The following is a 22,778-nucleotide window of genomic DNA, read 5'->3' as shown; positions in this document are numbered from 1 at the left end:
CCCGGCCATTTCTTGCAAATCTGACCAGTGTCACTTTAAGTGGTGATAACTTTAAAACGCTTTGACTTATCCAGGCCATTCTGAGATTGTTTTTTCGTCACATATTGTACTTCATGACACTTGTAAAATGAAGTCAAAAAAATAAATTTTTATTTATAAAAAAAATACCAAATTTACCAAAATTTTTTTAAAAATTGCAAATTTCCAAGTTTAAATTTCTCTACTTCTATAATACATAGTAATACCTCCAAAAATAGTTATTGCTTTACATTCCCCATATGTCTACTTCATGTTTGGATCATTTTGGGAATGATATTTTATTTTTTGTGGATGTTACAAGGTTTAGAAGTTTAGAAGCAAATCTTGAAATTTTTCAGAAATTTTCAAAAACCCAATTTTTAGGGACCAGTTCAGGTCTGAAGTCACTTTGCGAGGCTTACATAATAGAAACCACCCAAAAATGACCCCATTCTATAAACTACACCCCTCAAGGTATTCAAAACTGATTTTACAAACTTTGTTAACCCTTTCGCCCCTTTCACACGGGCGAGTATTCCGCGCGGATGCGATGCGTGAGGTGAACGCATTGCACCCGCACTGAATACCGACCCATTCATTTCTATGGGGCTGTTCAGATGAGCGGTGATTTTCACGCATCACTTATGCGTTGCGTGAAAATCGCAGCATGCTCTATATTCTGCGTTTTTCACGCAACGCAGGCCCCATAGAAGTGAATGGGGTTGCGTGAAAATCGCAAGCATCCGCAAGCAAGTGCGGATGCGGTGCGATTTTCACGCATGGTTGCTAGGTGACAGTCTATAAACTGTATTATTTTCCCTTATAACATGGTTGTAAGGGAAAATAATAGCATTCTGAATACAGAATGCATAGTAGGTGATCAATTGAGGGTTAAAAAAAAATAAAAAAATTAACTCACCTTCTCCTCTTGTTCGCGTAGCTCCCGGTCTCTTCTTTACTTCTCAAAAGATGAACTATCGGCTAAAGGACCTTTGGTGACGTCAGATCACATGCTCCAATCACATGGTACATCACCGTGGTGATGGACCATGTGATTGGAGCATGTGATCTGACGTCACCACAGGTCCTAGCCGATAGTTCATCTTTTGAGAAGTAAAGAAGAGACCGAGAGCTACGCGAACAAGAGGAGAAGGTGAGTTAATTATTATTTTATTTTTTTAACCCTCAATTGATCACCTACTATGCATTCTGAATTCAGAATGCTATTATTTTCCCTTATAACCATGTTATAAGGGAAAATAATAAAATCTACACAACACCTAACCCAAACCCGAACTTCTGTGAAGAAGTTCGGGTTTGGGTACCAAACATGCGTGATTTTTCTCACGCGAGTGCAAAACGCATTACAATGTTTTGCACTCGCGCGGAAAAATCGTGGGTGTTCCCGCAACGCACCCGCACATTTTCCCGAAAGGCCCGTGTGAAAGGGGCCTTTAGGTGTTCCACAAGAATTAATGGAAAATAGAGATACAATTTCAAAATTTCACTTTTTTGGCAGATTTTCCATTTTAATAATTTTTTCCCAGTTACAAATCAAGGGTTAACAGCCAAAAACTCAATATTTATGGCCCAGATTCTGTAGTTTACAGAAACACCCCATATGTGGTCGTAAACTGCTGTACGGGCACACGGCAGGGTGCAGAAGGAAAGGAATGCCATACGGTTTTTGGAAGGCAGGTTTTGCTGGACTGGTTTTTTGACACCATGTCCCATTTGAAGCCCCCCTGATGCACCCCTAGAGTAGAAACTCCCAAAAAGTGGCCCCATTTTAGAAACTACAGGATAGGGTGGCAGTATTGTTGGTACCAGTTTAGGGTATATATGATTTTTGGTTGTTCTATATTACACTTTTTGTGAGGCAAGATAACAAGAAATAGCTGTTTTGGCACCGTTTTTATTTTTTGTTATATACAACATTCATCTGACAGGTTAGATCATGTGATATTTTTATAGACCAGGTTGTCACGGATGCGGCGATACCTAATATGTATACTTTTTTTTATTTATGTAAGTTTTACACAATGATTTCTTTTTTGAAGCAAAAAAAAAATCATGTTTTAGTGTTTCCATAGTCTGAAAGCCATAATTTTTTCAGTTTTTGGGCGATTACCTTGGGTAGGGTATGATTTTTGAAGGATGAGATGACGGTTTTATTGGCACTATTTTGGGGTGCGTGTGACTTTTTTTATTGCCTGCTATTACACTTTTTGTGATGTAAGGTGACAAAAAATGGTTTATTTAGCACAGTTTTTATTTACATTTTTTTACGGTATTCATCTGAGGGGTTAGGTCATGTGATATTTTTATAGAGCCGGTCGATACGGATGCGGCAATACCTAATATGTATACTTTTTTATTATTTATGTAGGTTTTACACAATAACAGCTTTTTTAAAACAAAAAAAATGATGTTTTAGTGTCTCCATATTCTGAGCCATAGTTTTTTTTATTTTTTGGGCGATTGTCTCAGGTAGGGTCTCATTTTTTGAGGGATGAGGTGACGGTTAGATTGGTACTATTTTGGTGGGCAAACGCCTTTTTGATCGCTTGCTGTTGTACTTTTTGTGATGTAAGGTGACAAAAAAATGGTTTATTTAGCACAGTTTTTATTTTTTATTTCTTACGGTGTTCATCTGAGGGGTTAGGTCATGTGATATGTTTATAGAGCCGGTCGATACGGATGCGGCGATACCTAATATGTATACTCCCCCCCCCCCCCCTATTTTTTACCAATTTTTTTTTACTTTATTTGGAGAAAATGACGTTTTTGTTTATTTTTACTTGAAACTTTTAATTTTTGGGGGGGAAAACTTTATTTTTTCAACTTTTTTTTTCACTTTATTTTTTGTCCCACTTTGGGACTTGAACTTTTGGGGGTCTAATCCTTTACAATGCATTCCAATACTTCTGTATTGGAATGCATTGGCTGTATGGGTAAGGCCTCTTTCACACGACAGTATGGCTTTTTCAGTGTTTTGCAGTTCGTTTTAAACGGATCCGTTGTTCCGTTTTTTGTTTCCGTTGTGTTTCCGTTTCCGTTCCGTTTTTCCGTTCCGTTTTTCCGTATGGCAAATACAGTATACAGTAATTTCATAGAAAAAATTGGGCTGGGCATAACATTTTCAATAGATGGTTCCGCAAAAAACGGAACGGATACGGAAGACATACGGATGCATTTCTGTATGCATTCCGTTTTTTTGCGGACCCATAGACTATAATGGAGCCACGGAACGTGATTTGCGGCCAAATATAGGACATGTTCTATCTTTCAACGAAACGGAAATACGGAAACGGAATGCATACGGAGTACATTCAGTTTTTTTTGCCGAACCATTGAAATGAATGGTTCCGTATACGGACCGTATACGGACCGCAAAAAACGGCCCGCAAAACGGAAAAAAAAAACGGTCGTGTGAAAGAGGCCTAATACTGTGTGTATAAGGCTACTTTCACACTAGCGTTCGGAGCGGATCCGTCTGATGTTTCATCAGACGGATCCGCTCCGATAATGCAGACGTTCGCATCCGTTCAGAACGGATCCGTCTGCATTAAAACTTAGAAAATTTTCTAAGTGTGAAAGTAGCCTGAGCGGATCCGTTCAGACTTTACATTGAAAGTCAATGGGGAACGGATCCGCTTGAAGATTGAGCCACATTGTGTCATCTTCAAGCGGATCCGTCCCCATTGACTTACATTGTAAGTGTGGACGGATCCGCTCGCCTCCGCACGGCCAGGCGGACACCCGAACGCTGCAAGCAGCGTTCAGCTGTCCGCCTGGCCGTGCGGAGGCGAGCGGAGCGGAGGCTGAACGCCGCCAGACTGATGCAGTCTGAGCGGATCCGCATCCATTCAGACTGCATCAGGGCTGGACGGAAGCGTTCTGCTCCGCTCGTGAGCCCCTTCAAACGGAGCTCACGAGCGGACAGCAGAACGCTAGTGTGAAAGTAGCCTTACTCATACAGCTTCCGACCTGTGAGATCCAGGGGGCTTCCATGCATCGGGTCCCCCTACAGCCGCATGGGGACCCGATGGCACGCCTGATCACCGCCGCAAGCACAGGTAAGAGCCGCAAACGGCAGGTCTGAGTCGACCTGCGGTTTGCGGCGATCGCCGACACGGGGGAGTCACGGGACCCCCCCGCGCATTTAGCCAAGGTGCCTGCTCAATGATTTGAGCACGCACCGGGTTCCGATCACCACCCGCCGGGCGGCGGTGATCGGAATAACACATGACGTACCGGTACGTCAGGGGTCCTTAAGGACTCGGGAACCATGCCGCACCGGTACGTCCTAAGTCCTTAAGGGGTTAAAATAGAGCCTTTGCTGAGCCTTATCCAGAAGGAAGTTAGAGTATTCCTGGCTTGCATTCTCCATAACTTCCCTGTTTTCTTCTGTTTTATTTCTGGAGAATTCCATCATGGGACCTGCCGATGCTTCTTTTAAATCCCTCTCATTTATACCGTACACCTTTCCTAAATTTGAGATATTACTAAGAAATACCCCTCATAAAGGCCTTAAGTGCATCTCACACCGATAGATTTTTAATTATTATCCCAAAATCGGTCAAGCTCCTGTTCAATCATTTTATGATTATCCATTAAGGAAATATAGTGGGGGTCTTACCCTTTGTTTATTATCGACCATAGATACCTAAAGAGAGAATGGTACATGGTCCGATAGAGCCCTGGCCTCATTTTTCATGCGCTTTATGCATCTAAAATAGTTTTTATTTATCAGGGCCAGATCTATCCTAGACATGGAATTTCCAGATTTACTTACACAGGAGAACGCTCTTTTTCCCCTCCCTACAAGGCCCCATACATCAACAAAGCCTGATTCTTTGCAGAATTGTGCCAAGGGGGACCCTTGTACAGGAATCTGGGTGTCAACCCCCATTGAAATCCTATCAATCCCTGGGTTCATAACACAATTAAAATCCCCATTAACTAGTGAGGGACACTCGGGCCAACGATCAATGAAATAATTAAGTATTTCAAGAGAAAAGGGTGGGGGAATATAGATAAAAGCCAAAATACATAATCTTCCAGTAGCTTTCCATAGAGAAACACATATCTACCCTTCTTATCGATAGAGGATACCCGGCAGACAAAATCAATCCGATTATGAACTAAAACTGACACTCCTCTAGAATAACTAGAAAAAGTAGAATGATATGTCTGCACGGCCCATCCTCTATCGAGCCGCATGACCGTCTCCCCAGTGAGGTGAGTCTCCAGTAGGCACACAATCGCTGGCAGATGTCTCTGAACCAAATAAAAAATTGCTTGTCTTTTAAGCCTATCCTCCAGGCCCAGGTTAGGATTTTAGTCGACATCAACTCAACTAATAGAGTCTAAAAAAAAAACAACTAATAAACCTCCTCTCCCCCTCCTCCTAAGAGACGCATCGCAATCCCTCCCACAACCCCCCCCAATCCTATTGATCCGCCACATTACTGCACCAGATCTCTTAACTAAGACCACTCCTCCCCCTCTCCTCCAACCCCACCACTATCAAAGAAGAAAAAACACATATAAGACGGCAATGCTTAAATATTATTCCGATCCAACCAGTCTATCACGAGATCAGGGGTATCAAAAAAGAGAATATCCCCCTTTAAAATTATCGAAATTTACCTGGATAAACAAATGAGTATTTAATGTCCCTTTCTTGCAAGCGTTTTTTACCGCAGTAAAACTGCATCTCTTTTCTTGAATCTCTTTAGAAAAATTAGGAAAGAAGGACACTTTACTCCCGTTGTAGATAAGAGATAAGATAAGATGCCTTTATTGTCACTGTACAATACAATGTAATACAATGTACAATACAATGAAATGTTGTTTGGAGCAATCCTAGATGCCATGGACAGAGGAACAAGAACTGACATTTAAACTAAAGCATTACACTAGAAAAAAAACTAAAACATTGCACTAGAAAGCATTACTATTCAAAGTTCACAGCATATATATATATATATATATATATAGCAAGAGCAAAGATGGAAGTGCTTATGAGTATTTATACAAACTGATTCAGACACCACTGCAGACAAGAGATCATCATGGGTTCATGAATGCAGCAGTCACTTTCAGTCTGTGGTAGTTTCTATCCTAGGAAGGGGCAATAATCTCCGAGCATTTATGGGACTGGTTGTTTTGGGGTAAAAGCTGTTCTTCAGCCTAGTGGTGCGAGCGTGTAGGGCTCTAAGACGCCTACCAGAGGGTAGGGGAATGAAAAGGCTGTGGCCGGGGTGAGTTGGTTACCTGCAGATAATTTTTGCCCTGTTGCTGCAGCAAGCAGTGAGGATGTCATCCAGTGATGGTAACTGAGTACCAGTGATTCTGCCAGCCATTCTGATGATGCGCTTGAGGGTCTTCTTGTCCTCAGAAGAGCAGCCGGAGTACCACACTGTAATGCAGTATGTGATAACAGATTCTATGGTGCACCTGTAAAAATTGACTAGCAGCTGTTTTGGGAGTTGTGCTTTCTTCAGACTCCTCAGAAAATAAAGCCTCTGAAGGCCTCTGAAGGGTTGTGTTTTTTATCCATGACAGGTCCCGACTAATATGAACTCCCAAGAATCTGAAACTTTGAACTATCTCCACGTTTCCACCATTAATGCTAATGGGATGGTGTCCATTTCGTTTCTTCTTCCTAAAATCCAGAGTATAGGATAGGATGGCATTCCCTAGCCCTTCTCAAAATCATATCCCTGTCTCAGTAAACAAGTATCTTCACTAATATTATCCGTGGAGGCCTTCCAGGGATTCGTTTACCCCCTGGCACCCGATGTGCTCTTTCTACCAGAAATAATTGCGAAAAATGTTCCTTTCCAAATTTCTCAAGATTTAGGGTCTGTATCATTTCAGACAGACTTTGACCTTCTGAACCCTCAAGTAGACCAATAATTCTTACATTACATCTCCTCAACCTGTCCTCCATGTCCACCGCCTATTTTTTTAAGATGTTAACATCCATCCTTAAGGAAGAAATTTGGGTTTTAAATATATTTACTTTACTCTCCAAAACCCCCATGGATTTTTCTATAGTTGTGACTCGGTCCCGTGTCTTTGAGACATCATTCCTTATCAAGATTACATCAGTCTGGATAACACCAAGCTATGTTGAAATATCTTGCATTAATTCTAAATTTTTTTGGACTGCCACCAGAACTTTTTTTAATGAGAAGGATTCGTCATTAGACAAATCAGTAGTGTCCTCTCTCTCCGCTCCCTCCTCCTGGGGATAATCGTCCACCGCTTCTTCCACTCTAGATCCAGCATTTTTTTTTACTTTAAGGGTACTTTCACACTAGCGTTCTTCTTTTCCGGCATAGAGTTCCGTCCTAGGGGCTCTATACCGGAAAATAACTGATCAATTTTATCCTAATGCATTCTGAATGGAGAGCAATCCGTTCAGGATGCATCAGGATGTCTTCAATTCAGTCTTTTTGACTATTCAGGACGGAGATAATACCACAGCATGCTGCGGTTTTATCTCTGGCCGAAAAAGCTGAACACTTGCCTGAATGCTGGATCCGGCATTTTTTTCTATAGGAATGTATTAGTGCCAGATCCGGCATTCAAAATACTGCAATGCCGGATCCGTCCTTCCTGCGCAGACCGAAAAAAATGTGAAAAAAATTTATGCTGGATCCGTTTTTCCAGATGACACCGGAAAGACGGATCCGGCATTTCAATGCAATTGTAAGACGGATCAGGATCTTGATCAGTCTTACAAATGCCATCAGTTGGCATACGTTTTGACGAATCTGGCAGTCAGTTCCAGCGACGGAACTGCTTGCCAGATCACTCTGCCGCAAGTGTGAAAGTACTCTAATATCATACATCCCCTTTTGACCTGCTAATGCTCTTGTAATTACATTGGGAGATTTCAGAAACTGATCTATTTTTGCTATTTCTGAGGGCTTCTGGCCTGTTTTAGAATAGTCCAGTGATCACCTATTTTGCTTGGGACCTATTATTTTCCTTCTCTTTCTCTCTGGATTCCCTTTCTTTTTCTTTCCCTTCCCCCCCCCTTTTTTTTTTCCACCTTCCCCCTCCCTTTCTCTTCCCTCCCTGTTCTCTTTCTCTTCCGTATTAATCAAGGAGAATTTCTTCTACTTAATTCAACATTATCTTACTCTTTTTTTTATTTATTTAATCCCCCCTTTTTTTTCTTTTTCTTTTTCTTGTCTTTTAACTCACTTAAAAAAATATATATAAACAACTCTGATCCAGCTTTCTTATGGTAACGAGAAGAGAAAAAACGCAACAACAGTTCATCCAGGATATAGCCAGCACAAATCTAATGTTAGAATAAGGGAAGCAGCAATTGAAGGAGACCTTGGAGGCAACAGACCGAACACAGGCGGGTCAGAGAGGTGTACACAGGATCGGGAGGGAGGGTGGATCAAACATAGTAGGAAGGGTAGTAGGGAAAAAGACAAGGCATCAGCTCTTCAAACCTTAATCCAGAAATCAGCGGAGAACTAGGAAAGAGGAGGCGGAGGAATCGAGGAGAACAACCTGGCGCCAGAGACAATAACCACCCACAAAGCACCATGCAGGAGCAGATAGTCACAACACAGCCACATGGAGGGCGTCCAAAAAGTCCAAATGCGTGGAGGGCTCAGAAGCGGGTAGATCCACAGATCGATCGGAGCAGAGCATATCTTGCGCGGCGTGGTGAGGTGGAACGAGAAGAGGGAGGCGCAACGTACGTCATCACGTCACTGGAATTTTGACTTGAAATGTTTGTTACAAATTTGCAAGTAAATATCTAGAAAACCCAAAAGTTAAAGTACAACGTCAGGGCAATTTTTTGGGGTTATTTCTTAAGGGACTGCAAATTGTTGGAGTACCTTTATAAAATATGGTACTGCCAAACTTTAAGCTATCTACAGATTTGTCTAGTTCCCCTCTTCCAGATTCAGAGCCCTGCTATATTAGGGCTTTTTTGAGTGTAGTACTGTTGCAGGAAAAAGGTAGCTTTGAGCATGGATTTCTATGGACAGACTTCACCAATAGGAGGGTTGTGTCTGGAAGTGGGCTGCCCATTATAATTTAAAGGGGTTGGCCACTTTCTGGGCACTTGTGACCAATGTATATGTAAGATTACTGTATAGCACTTACTAATTTAGTCTTTGGTGATATGTATGATACCTGTACCATTTACTACCTGTCATAAGCCATGTTAGGCAAATTTTCTGTGCTGTCCGACATAGAGGTCCTGTCTATAAGATGGCTGCAGACACATCACTCAGTCTCCTTCATTCAAACACACTGCACCTGCACTAAACTACCAGCATTAGTTGCAGGTGCAGTGTATTTGAATGGAGAAGACATCACATGGAGGTAATTTACCTGGTCACATAACTCTGTATCAGCAACCATTGTAGGGGCAAGACCTCTGTGTGGCTAGTAGAGAAGACTTGGCAAACAAGTGGGCACACCTTATGAAATACAATAAATTGTGGAGAATTTCAACAAAGGCTATACTAGTAAGTGCCATATAATCATCTTAGAAACACATTTGTTGAGAGTGACCAGAAAGTGGCCAACACCTTTAATACGTTTCCTATTGTTTTTATTGTTTTGTCTCTCCAAAATTAGCAACCATGTGTAATATGAAATGTCACTTCTGAGTGAAGGAGCACTTGTCAATCAGAATTTCCTTTTTATGTTTGGGGTTGTCCTGTTTTAGAAGAACATGACCAGATTAAATCAATATATTCAATAAAACCATTGGTAGTGGAAGCCAACAAATGACATGCCTCAAGTGGAGACATCTCTTACGTTCCGCCTATATTGTCATGAGTGTCTTAATACCTTAACAAAGGTTATCTGAGTAGACCAATCTGCATGAGTTCACTTTAATGAGTGGATGCACATAGTACAAGGGACTTCTTATATGTGGTTTGTAACCACACTATATTTAAGGCACATTTTACAAATCGCACTGAGTGATCAGCATAACTGGGCTAATGTATTGCTCATTGGGGCATGACCAGGGAATTGCAAATGAGCTGATCCATGTAAAATTGCACTAAATGAGACTTGGTGTGCCAAGCTATTTTTGTGTGCTATTTAAATTGCTCCTTTTGTCTGTTCTACTGTTGTTATTGGTTCCCCTTTATTCTGTATTTGTTTTATGGCGACTGTTCCTGTATGAAAAATGACGTCAATATAACGCTCACATTTTCCAATATAGATTTTTTTTAAACTGAATTTTGCATACTACAAAACACAGTTTCTATCATTCACGTTTTGGCAATGTAGTTTCAGCTTTTAGTTATGTTTGCTGTAGGATAGCTGCTATACACCCTCCTAATGACCTCATGAAGAAGTTATTGGAAACTTGCAAACCAGTAATACTAAATATGTTCTTCTAACTTTACCAGTATGATGCAATCCAAAGCATGATGAATAATAGCTTGTACAGTGTTCTGTGTGGTGCAAAAGGTTAGAAACAGGTAGACAGACAAGTTAACCCTCCTACAGGCTGAGAAAATCAGCTACATCTTCCAATATAAAAGACTCTATAAAGCTCTTCAGAAAAGTAAAACAGGTAGATAATTGTTCAAATCTATGTGCAACTAATACCTACTAACTAATAAGATTTCATCAATGTGCCCTAAATCTTCATTAGGCTTTGTTTTTACAGTATGAAAATATTTTATCTCGGAATCCTAAAACCTAAATACGAGACTGACAAAAACAATATACAGGGTGGGCCATTTATATGGATACACCTTAATAAAATGGGAATGGTTGGTGATATTAACTTCCTGTTTGTGGCACATTAGTATATGTGAGGGGGGAAACTTTTCAAGATGGGTGGTGACCATGGTGGCCATTTTTAAGTTGGCCATTTTGAATCCAACTTTTGTTTTTTCAATAGGAAGAGGGTCATGTGACACATCAAACTTATTGGGAATTTCACAAGAAAAACAATGGTGTGCTTGGTTTTAACGTAACTTTATTCCTTCATGAGTTATTTACAAGTTTCTGACCACTTATAAAATGTGTTCAATGTGCTGCCCATTGTGTTGGATTGTCAATGCAACCCTCTTCTCCCACTCTTCACACACTGATAGCAACACCGCAGGAGAAATGCTAGCACAGGCTTCCAGTATCCGTAGTTTCAGGTGCTGCACATCTCGTATCTTCACAGCATAGACAATTGCCTTCAGATGACCCCAAAGATAAAAGTCTAAGATCGGGAGACCTTGGGGGCCATTCAACTGGCCCACGACGACCAATCCACTTTCCAGGAAACTGTTCATCTAGGAATGCTCGGACCTGACACCCATAATGTGGTGGTGCACCATCTTGCTGGAAAAACTCAAGGAACGTGCCAGCTTCAGTGCATAAAGAGGGAAACACATCATCATGTAGCAATTTCGCATATCCAGTGACCCCCTTAGACTTTTATCTTTGGGGTCATCTGAAGGCAATTGTCTATGCTGTGAAGATACGAGATGTGCAGCACCTGAAACTACGGATACTGGAAGCCTGTGCTAGCATTTCTCCTGCGGTGTTGCTATCAGTGTGTGAAGAGTGGGAGAAGAGGGTTGCATTGACAATCCAACACAATGGGCAACACATTGAACACATTTTATAAGTGGTCAGAAACTTGTAAATAACTCATGAAAGAATAAAGGTACGTTAAAACCAAGCACACCATTGTTTTTCTTGTGAAATTCCCAATAGGTTTGATGTGTCACATGACCGTCTTCCTATTGAAAAAACAAAAGTTGGATTCAAAATGGCCGACTTCAAAATGGCCGCCATGGTCACCACCCATCTTGAAAAGTTTCCCCCCTCACATATACTAATGTGCCACAAACAGGAAGTTAATATCACCAACCATTCCCATTTTATTAAGGTGTATCCATATAAATGGCCCACCCTGTATTATAATGAATGGTGTCAGTGGTTTTGGTACCATTCTCTTTAAAATGAGCAAACTTGTCAGCACAGAAAATCAGGGGGAGATTTATCAAACTGGTGTAAAGTAGAACTGGCTTAGTTGCCCATATTCCACCTTTTATTTTCCAAAGGAGCAGTGAACAATGAAAGCTGGAATCTGATTGGTTGCTATGGTCAACTAAGCCAGTTCTACTTTACACCAGTTTGATAAATTACCCCATTAGTATTCAATATTCTACTCGAGTGATCTACAAGTCACGTAATCTTTTATGACATTGTTAACATAAGCATTCCTCTTCACTGCCATGTCTAGTTGTTGCTCTGACTTGAAGATTTTTTATGGCCTAGTAGTACCATATTCATTGCAAGAAGTTGTAATTAACATTTGTCCTACAGAATTTACAAAATGTTTGCAGTTCTATGCCACCATTATACTTTGGTGGGCTCCAGCTTGAATACAATGAGGGCCCCCAAAGGACCAGCACAAGCCAAATGAACCTGATTTTAAGGACAATATATTGCCTGTAGGGTCTATTAGTTATAGGTTGACTCAGAAGTAACCTTTTAGACCAGGGGAGCACAATCCGTTTTTTATTTTATTTCTTCTTGTTACTATCTTTATTTAAAAATAAATGTATACACCATATTTTTCGTTCCATAAGATGCAATTTTTCCCCCCAAAAGTGGGGGGAAATGGCAGTGCGTCTTATGGAAGGAATATTAATGAGTGCTTTCATTATGGGAGTGCTCATTAGTATGAAAGAGAAATGGGGAGCGGTAAGTGCTGTGCTGCTAATGGTGGTCTTCTTCCAGGAGCCACGCTGCATCAGGACGTAGTACACATAGACACACAGTATGACCTGACACTATCTGATGTCAGTCACAAAGCAGCGCAGTCAGGAAGAAGATCAGGGAGGGGAGAGTGCAGGAGAGACCACCAGATCTGCAAAGTGGCAGCACTGTTCGGAGCAGGAGAGGTAAGTTCATTTATGTCTGATCTGAAGTCTGGTGGAACTTTGGGGGTCTGATCTGAGGTCTGAAGGATATTGGGGGTCTTATGGGGGCATGATCTGAGGTCTGATGGGGGTATAATCTGAGGCACTATAAAGACTGGGGACTCAACAGGGGTCACTATAAGGACTGTGGGCACTACAGGGGACACTATAAAGTCTGGGGTCAATATGGGGTCAGTTTAAGCACTGAGGGTACTACAGCAGGGCACCTTAAGGATTGTGCGCACCACAGGGAGGTACTATGAAGTTTAGAGGCCCTGTGGGGGGCAGTGTAAGGACTAGGGGGCACTACAGAGAGGGCACTATAAGGATTGTGGGCACCACAGGGGAGTACTATAATGTTTGGGTACTAGAAGTTCTCGAGGCGCAACAGTTTAAGGAATGTCGGTCCTACAGGGGGGCACTGTAAGGTCTGGGGCAGTACAGGGAGGGAGCTATAAGGATGCTATAGAGTTACCTTATTACTACAGGGTGCACTATGGTGGGCATTATTATTTGGGAGCATGATCATTATTGTGATTGGTGGCCCTATCTTTCTGGCAGTATCATTACTGCAGTATAGTGTTTGAGGGCATTGCATTGGGGCTTCAGCCACAGATCTTTTGAGACCCTAACAATGCCCTTGGATGGGGGTCTGATCTGAGGTCTGATGAGGAATGGAGGTCTGATTTTGGGGCCTGATTAGGACTGGGGGTCTGATCTGAGGTCTGATGAAAAATGTTTTTCTTTTTTTCCTCCTCTATATCCTAGGTGCATCGTATGGTCCAGTGTGTGTAATGGGGCAAAAAATATGGTAATTCTATCATTTTCACAATGGCCATTAGGTCTTATAATAAGTCATGATTTTCTTTTCTGTATGGGTAACCGTCATCTGCGGTGCAGGCCATGGGCCTTTTCCAGCCTGCAGCCAGAGATGCCTGTGTCCCTGTGCCATCTGTACATTGCCTCATATAGTGGCCTGTGGCCTATGAGGGTTAATGCTGTGTAGTAGATAGCTATGGGCTCCCGTTCCCTCACTGCAGTATTCAACTGTATCACTGTCCTGAAAATGGGGATGCAGTGAAATTCAGGATCGGTACCTGTGGCTGCTGGCAAGGTACATAAGTACACAGCATCAACTAACACTGAGAGCGTCCGATCGTTATGTACAAGTTCGGTGGCTGTGAGGAGGGTTTGGGAGGCCCCCTGGGTCATCCTCTCACCAGGAAGTTTCCCTGTAAGGTCTATGGCCAGTCCACCCCTGCCCATTTCTAAGCGTAATGGTATTTTGTTGTTCAATTCACAATTAATTGTGTCTTCAGACATGCTTGTAAACTCCAGGGTCTAGGTGTCAAGCCATGAACGAGAAAGGAGTAACAAGGAATTTGTACGAACACACACTTTCATGGTATTAATAATGAACTGAAGAACAAGATTGTTGTACAAACTGGACTCCAAAATCCCCAAAATGCTTTTTTTTTTTTTTTTGTGTCATCGTACCTGCAGCTTTTGGTTTGTGACTGGTTAAGAGAAGCAGGGTGCTGTTTTTGTGACGCCTTTGCAAGAGCACACAGAACATGACTTTACAATGACTGGTTTAATGAGGCAGTAAAATTGAATACATGTAGACAGAACCCTGCACATTCAGCTCACAAATGGGTTTTCAGGCTTTGGAGAAATGTATGCACGTTGTAAGCAGCTATATAATAATGGTCAATTGTCTTGATTTCCATAGGGCACTCATGAATTCCATTAGTCAAAGGAGAGTTGACTTTACCTGATAAGGATGTGGTGGGGTCAGATGTGCTTGTGGATCCATAATTGTATGAAATGGTTGTAAAAATAGTTTTTTTTTGTGTTTTTTTTGACCCGTCACTAATTTTCCTTGTGAGATTCAGACAAATCTACAATAATATCTGTTTTAGTTGTTAGCATCTCACCCCCAAGGTTGTACTTTCTAAGCATGTCCTTTAGTCTTTTTTTGTTACTATATGTTTTATTGTTGTAGACCTTACATATATACACAGTGTATCATTCCCGCTCAGTTTTAGGACTCTGTGAGAAATCTGTACTGCAATGTAATATTTATAGAAAGCAAATATATTTCACATATATGTTCCAGTAATGTGTTATGCATATGTGCGTTTGAATCGGACATGTTCATTCTCTACAGTATGGGCATTTTTGTGGATTACATAAAAGACCAATATACATTTCCGACAAAATGCATGACCTTTTGATTGAAATTAGGTTCTGGTCATAAAAAAACCCTTAGGCTCTTACGAGGGGGATCAGCAGCTGAACCTGACCCCCCTTCATGATTTGATCTGCAGATGTAAATAATAATTTATGGGAGCAACAAATATGGTGCAGTGCAGCCCCGGCCCCGGGCTGGAGCAGCTAAAGGGATGGGAATTAATAGAAAGCAGCACCAGGGGCCAGGAGCTATTAGCAGGCGCTATTCTTCACAGCTCCCATCAGGATTAATCATTGAGAGTTAATTTGAAGCTCAGACAAGTTGCTGTTAATTTAGTGCGGGGAGGACGGGATGGGGAGAGCCCAAACCCCCCGAGTCCCATTAATCAGCAGCCTCAGACGGCCCTGCCTTGATTACAATTTGCAAAAAAATTCATTAGCGCCTGGGCCAGTGACAATTTTTCTCTTTGCCTGTGATGTGACTCATTAGGCAGCCAAATGAAAGCTGTGATGATGGCTGCAATCAAACCCCTCCACTTGTTTATCTTCTCCCTGCCTCTCCAGTGCAGGATCAAGGCCCTCTCCAGCACCCACTATCCTCACCCTGCCCCCTCTCCAGGCTGGCTCTCCCCAGCTCCCATAGACTGGCTTTTCCCTAACTCTTTTCTCATCCTAACCTGAGGAGGAGGCTAACACCTTTTATAGTACACAGTTGACACAGAACTATCCCTTGCACTGTCTACATCTTCTGCAGCATCAATACTACCCTCCATAGAGTGAATTATTAGATATGTTCTTCAACATCACGTTGGGACATTTTTCCCGTCTACAGATGTTCAAGTTTACCTGCCCCTCTACCCAATAGTGATCATTTTTATGTGCTTTGCCCATATTAGAGCCCATTAATGTTCATTAGGATCATCAACGTGGAACCCAAACTATAGGTTATAACATGTAGGTAATTTCTAGCACAAATTTTGGTCTTCTTTCCATGTCTGTACAATTTCTTTTAGTATCTTGTCTCTTGGTTTTGGCCTCATTTTGATCCAATTCTAGTATAATTTGTCAACATAGACACATATCTATCAATAATCACATTGTCACTTTAGCCAGGTACTGCATCTTCTATGTTGTCTTCTGCCAAGGTGCATGGCTCTGTGCCAAGCAATTGTACCAGTTGTATTAAAGTCTATGCATCCTGGGCTTGGAGGTGTGAATGTTTAGCTCTTGCGGGTCACAGTTGACAATAGTTTTCGGTATATCAACATTACATATGATTAAAAGAAATAGTCTAGAATTATAGGATGGCACAATTCTATTTAAACTAACTACTGGGCCTAACAACAATGCCCATTTTCATGTTTAATTGAAACCATCCCATGCCATCATGTCCTACCTTTTTATACGATTCTTACGTGACTGTTTTCCACAATTTTTTGCACAGTTGTGATGTTACTGCCGCCTTTTCCGGGCAGGAAATCAGATCATTTAAACCCAATTGATTTATAAATTGGGATTTATTAAGCAAGAAAAGTTGGTCGCATCATGTTACTGTTTGTATTGTTTTCTTCTATTCTGACAAAAGATTTTTAACGTCATACAATATCATCTGGATTGTCCATTATTAATGAGTATCCACAAGTTGTGTCAGTTTATCTTGCAATGCTTGCGTGTCTATGTGTGTAGGTTTCGAATGGATATTGCAGATGTAGTTTGCCTACTTACAGCAACCAGTACTTACATATGTCTATAATGCCAATGTTGCCTCCTCACATATATATGTATAAGTGTCCAGGTGTTCTTGTCAATATAATAGTTGGCTAAGCTAACACAAGGATGACTATCCATGTTATGTATGGCTTGTTATCCCTTTCTTCCTTTACATTGAAATAGTTGTTGTGCCCAACGTAATTGTACAACAGGTTGATCATGTTAAACAATTGAACTTTGCAGCTGCCCGGGTTGCCATGAGAAATCAGACATGTCTGTTTTCGTATTCACATTTGTCATATTTTATGTTGGGTAAAGAACACATTTAGTATTCACATATATTACATGGCACATCCCGCACAAAGGAGCATCTATTATTTCTGAAATAGCCTACTAACAAATGCACGGGACAATAAAATTGCACTTTTGACGGTTGCTTTGCTTGCTGAGCTTGGATCACAGATATTTTTCTACACAAAATCAATATGGATAAAAATTCAAAAATAAAGCCAGAGGGTTGTGCGTGTCTCTCAGTCAGGATCAAACTTAACTTTGCCTTCAATTAAAGTATACGAGACTGCATTTTTCTGTGTCAGGATACGCATCTCGTGGGCTAAGTTTGCCAGGTTGTTCTCTCCTTCCTCCTCTTTCACTCCCTCCCCTTTACTTCCATCGCACCAGATTTTGTAGGAACACTTGTATTGTACACTTGGTGTTGTCATGTCATCCTTATCAACGCCTATATCATAACGCGATGTCGTCTTTTGTTGTTTGCATATAAAAGTTATTAAAAAAAAGCTTTCGATACAAAAAGTTTAAAAGACAAATAAATAAGTGTAGCCTACGTCCATTTCTGTGTAACTAGCGAGCACGTCTGTATCCTAGGTGCGGAAAAACTTGTGTCTACTTAACCATATATGTTAGGAGGTAAATGGTACGGGATATGTGAGATTGTATATATATATATATATATATATATATATATATTGATAGTGCGGATATGGCTTATACACAAATCTACAAATTGCAGCAGTGCCGATATAAATGTATATGGCCATATATGTGATTATGGGTTTTCGAAACCTACATGAGACCCAATGTGCTTACTATTGCTAATGATAACTTTATAATATAATATTTTTCTGCAGAAACTTTCCCAGTTAATTGAAAGTTAAATTTGTGTTGTAACGCACAATGTGTAATGTGGTATAGTATAAGTTACTTTAATATTCCTCTAAAGCACTAACAAATCTTAAATGAAATGTATAAAATGATACAATTACAATACAATAAGAATGTCTTTTATACTGAATGTTTTTTACATTTCTAAGAATTAGGATATTTTTAATTGACGTTGGAACAGTGATTTTGAAACCAATAGATAAATAAAGGCCTAATAAATAATCTGATATTATCCATATACCCCGTGATAGTCGAATACTTGAAATCTAAGAAATTCCAGGTATGAGCTGGAGCACAATTTACAGAATAACTTCATTTGTCTGGAACATTAGACCATCTGCAGAATTGAGGGCTGTACATATAGTAATTAATATCTTGACATTGATGGTAACCTATTATTATTGCTGTGTAAATCATTTGCTGTAACGCGTACATACCTACACATGTACTTATCTAGTATCTAATTATATAGCATTGTGTGTATGATTTCCCATGTGAATAATTTATATTAAGTGGGTGTTAACAGCCTTGGCCCGTTCCATATTTCTAATCGCTGAACCTAGATGTGCCTGCTATCCTGCTATATACGTATCTATACAGGGCGCTTGTGTAGATGAGACTAAAACTATATTTTGCAAATACAGTTCTGATTTATATTATTACGATATATATATATATATATATATATTACACTATATGACTTTTAAGCTTGCATCTGCTATATCCTATAGATATATGATTTTGCTTCCTGCCCAGTTCATTTTCAGAAATAAAACCCATGAAAGGGAGGAATCCCTGCAGAATAGAGTACAACATGTTAATAAAACAGAGCTTAATAGGTGCCCTGCCTTTATCTGCCTTTCAGTTGGTTAGCAGCACATCCAAGCACTGGCATGAAGTGACACAGAAAGAGTTGACCCTGCCTGCTTCTTGCTGGGATCCCAACTCACTTTGTACAATTGCCACAAATAACCTGATAGATCCCAGTTATCCATATCCAAAGAGCAGTCCTTGGTCTGATCTACCTGCACTTTATCACAGTTATAAATTTGCCTCTACACAGAATAAAAAAAGCTTCCACCTCCCCACCTTCTTCCAGCCACATAACCCCAATCCCTGGAAACGTTGCCCTAATTGTGGTCCCACCATCCCCTACCCAGACATATTGACTGCACAGATGATGACACTTCCAACCTTCTGCAATTAAATAATGTCTCAGAAAAAAAAAGTACATTCATTTATTTCTTGTCCAACAGACCCCACATGTCCTGCCCTATTAAATCCCACACAGACCCCCCCTCCACATCATCACACAGATCAGATTTGACAAAATGAGTCTCAGAGGGGATTAGCCAGGACCTATTTGAAATGACCCCACATCTCCCAGACTGCATGGCCGGAGTGGGATTATTTATTAGTGACATTTTAGGATTCACAAGACTTTTTTTTTTTTTTTTTGTTGAAATTCATCATAACTTAAAGGGAAGTATGAGACACTGAATAAATTAATCACAACATAATCTGAAGCTCAAGGGAGCTAAAGCAGAACAGTTTATCCGAAGAGGGACTGGAGTCCCCTTAAAGAAAAAAAGACAGGGGCCAGAGAAGTTTTGTCCCAAATGGTCTGGACTTGGCCAAGTGTCCAATATCAGGAGACCTGACCCTGCGATGAGGTCCACACAGTTCTCCTGTTCTCATCATAATAAATAGTAAGTGGTTGGCATGTCAGGCTACAGTGAGTTATAGGAACCACTACCAACCTGCTGCAGTCTATGGCCTGCTGGTAGACAGGACCGCACAGTTCAGGGTCTAGCCTGCTCCAACTGCTGGTGTTGGCTTCTGATGGCGAACCTGCTGACATGGACTGGAATGGGTACCACGATTTTGGGGTTTCTGGAAGGCTCCCCAGTTTTGGAGTTTGCATTGCCAGCCTTGACCCTCTTCCACTTGGCTCTGCGGTTCTGGAACCATATTTTCACCTGGACCTCGCTGAGTTTGAGGGCATGTGCGATCTGGGAGCGCTCGGTGAGGGACAGGTACTTCTTACAGTGGAACTCCTTCTCCAACTCCAGGAGCTGCTCGCTGGTGAAAGCCGTTCTTCTCCGCCTGTTCTTGCCGGTGGAGGTGCTGTTACTGGAAGGGTTTGGGTTCTGGGGGCTCTCCTCTGGGGTGTCTTCTTCTTTATGGGTCGTCTGGCAGGAGATGTTATCATCTGAACTGTAGTCCAGGTCACTGTCCATCAAGTAGGAGTCTTCCTTCCCTTTCACCTCCTCGTCCTTCCCGGAGTCTTCCTTCCCCTGACCCCGGACTGCACCTGCCCAATGTACACAACATATCATTACATATACCTATAGACACAAGAATTATATACACATAGTGCATATAGAAAGAACAACTACACATATACTTATAGAAACAAGAGTCATACACACATTACATATAGAGACAAAAGACACATTACATATTCATATAGAAACAACAGTTACACATACACTTATAGAAAAAAATTATTTACACATATTACATTTAGAAACAACAGCTACATGCACATTATATATACATATAGAAACATACACATATTACATGTTATAGAACGATAAACGGCTCTTTAACAGAAGCGACTGTGTATCAAGTTGACACATTTTTGTAATCTGAAAAGATCTATCTATCTATCTATCTATCTATCTATCCTTATTATGTGTGTAATATAGATGTGTATGAATACACCTGTTTTACTCACATACATAACCACTGTTTATATACGTAATGTGTATTCAACTACTAAATTAATATTTGCTCTCTGTCCAGATAGAATTGATATCTATCTATCTATCTATCTATCTATCTATCTATCTATCTATCTATCTATCTATCTATCTATCCATATCTATCTGTCTATCTACCTAATATCTATCTATCTATCTATCTATCTATCTATCTATCTATCTATCTATCTATCTATCTATCTATCTATCATGTCTATCTATCTATCTATCTATCTATCTATCTATCTACCTAATATCTATCTATCTATCTATCTATCTATCTATCTATCTATCTATCTATCTATCTATCTATCTAATATGTCTATCTAATCTATATTCTGTCTATCTATCTATCTATCTATCTATCTATCTATCTATCTATCTATCTATCTATCATGTCTATCTATCTATCTATCTATCTATCTATCTATCTATCATCTGTTGGTTTCATAACAATAAATAATAATGAAAAATAAAAATACTAGCAGCAAAATCCACTAATAGAAATAGCAGATCTCTGATATTTCCCATGCTCTCCTTTGCTTCCCTCCTGAGATTGTGGATTTTGTTCTGGCTACAATACGTGTATTCTGTCCTGTTTTATGTATATGAGATGTTCAGATGGCAGCGTTCTCTGCGCGTTATCTCCCGGATCAGAACCAGGGATTCTTCTTGGTTCTGTACTATCAGAGGATGACACTGATCTTCATAGGCGATGTAATACTCCAGTAACTATTCCCATCCTTGTGCAGTGCACCTTCCCTCTGTAGAGGGGAAATACTTTACCCTCAGTCCTAAAGTGAACAGGACCTTTTTTTTTTTTTTTTTAATTCACAATTGTCGCATTTTTTTCCCATTAACCTTTTTAATCAATCGCCTTCTAAATATTGTTTGTTGAAGTTGCAACATTTTCCGTATTTTTAAATACCTTCATATTTTAAAGGCTCAAAATGCAGAAGTTCTCCTTGCGTTTTCATAGCGTTATATTATGTATTTAGCATGTATCCGCGATAATTGCTGTTGATATAGTTACTAATTAATAGATCATTAAATCATTGCTAATTATTCAGCGCGTGCCTCAGATAGATTTTTTATATGAACATAACATTTGCTGTAATTTCCAAATATATGGATTTACATGGAGGTCCTAAGTGTGAACACTTACCTAGAGCGCTCTCTGAAGCAGTGAAAGGCAGTAATGTCCCGTCTTTGGTGACATAGGTTTTACCAGTGTCTTCTCCATCTGACTGACCCCCATCATTTTTATCGAATCCAACTTGCAGATTTTGGCTTCCAAACTTCCTTGCTGCCTCCTGGTGCTGAGCTGAGGCTGAGAAACCGCCTGGTAAAGTGGCCATCAGTGTGGAGGTGAGGGCCATGCCCTGTGCCAGGCTGGAGCAGAATCCACTGGGCAGGCTCGGGATCTGGTGATGCGGGTGCGCAGAGGGGAGAGTGGGCTGCAAGCTGCCCTGGGACAGTGATGGTGGTGGTGGGGGTGGTGGTGGCAGCACCACAGGCCTGTATGGCATGAACATAGGGTATCCTGTGTAGACGAAGTGCCCAGGACTGGGCTGTGGTGGGCTCCCTATCAGTGAGTCTATACTGAAAGCTGTACTGCTGCCCAGTGGACGCTGCATCATCATGAGAGGAGGCTGGAAAGCTGCACTCATATAAGCTACTGGGGGGTCAATGGTAGGCTAGAGAAGAACAGGTATATACCCTAGATATAGGGCGCAGAAGTTGGCTTAGTGTCCTGGCAGAGAGATGCCCTCAGCCTGTCATAGTGTCCAGTGAATGAGTCCCAGAAGTCTAGTAGGAGCCCAGTACAAGGGTTCTCCCTACACTAGACACAGCTCTTAGGCTATGGTCATCAGGTTCTCGTCTAGTGGAGGTGACCCTTAGTGATGCCTCTTGTCTAAATGATACTTGGCTCTTTCTATAGGTGTTCAAGGCTCTCCTCCTG

General features: G+C 40.9%; 1 protein-coding gene across 1 annotated transcript; it reads right to left on the bottom strand.

Annotated features, from left to right (window-relative positions):
- Positions 1 to 19,852: 19,852 nt before the first annotated feature.
- On the bottom strand, positions 19,853 to 22,485 carry GBX2 (gastrulation brain homeobox 2). Its single transcript, XM_040440741.1, has 2 exons — positions 21,981 to 22,485; positions 19,853 to 20,364 (listed from the first exon to the last, which is right to left on the bottom strand). Exons 1-2 carry the CDS (start codon positions 22,483 to 22,485, stop codon positions 19,853 to 19,855), a joined length of 1,017 nt encoding a protein of 338 aa, XP_040296675.1.
- Positions 22,486 to 22,778: the final 293 nt, after the last annotated feature.

The sequence above is a fragment of the Bufo bufo genome, chromosome 7 (assembly GCF_905171765.1).
Source record: "Bufo bufo chromosome 7, aBufBuf1.1, whole genome shotgun sequence".
Classification (NCBI taxonomy): Eukaryota; Metazoa; Chordata; class Amphibia; order Anura; family Bufonidae; genus Bufo; species Bufo bufo.
Note: the sequence above shows the minus strand (reverse complement) of the source record. Positions and strands in the feature narration are given on the sequence as shown.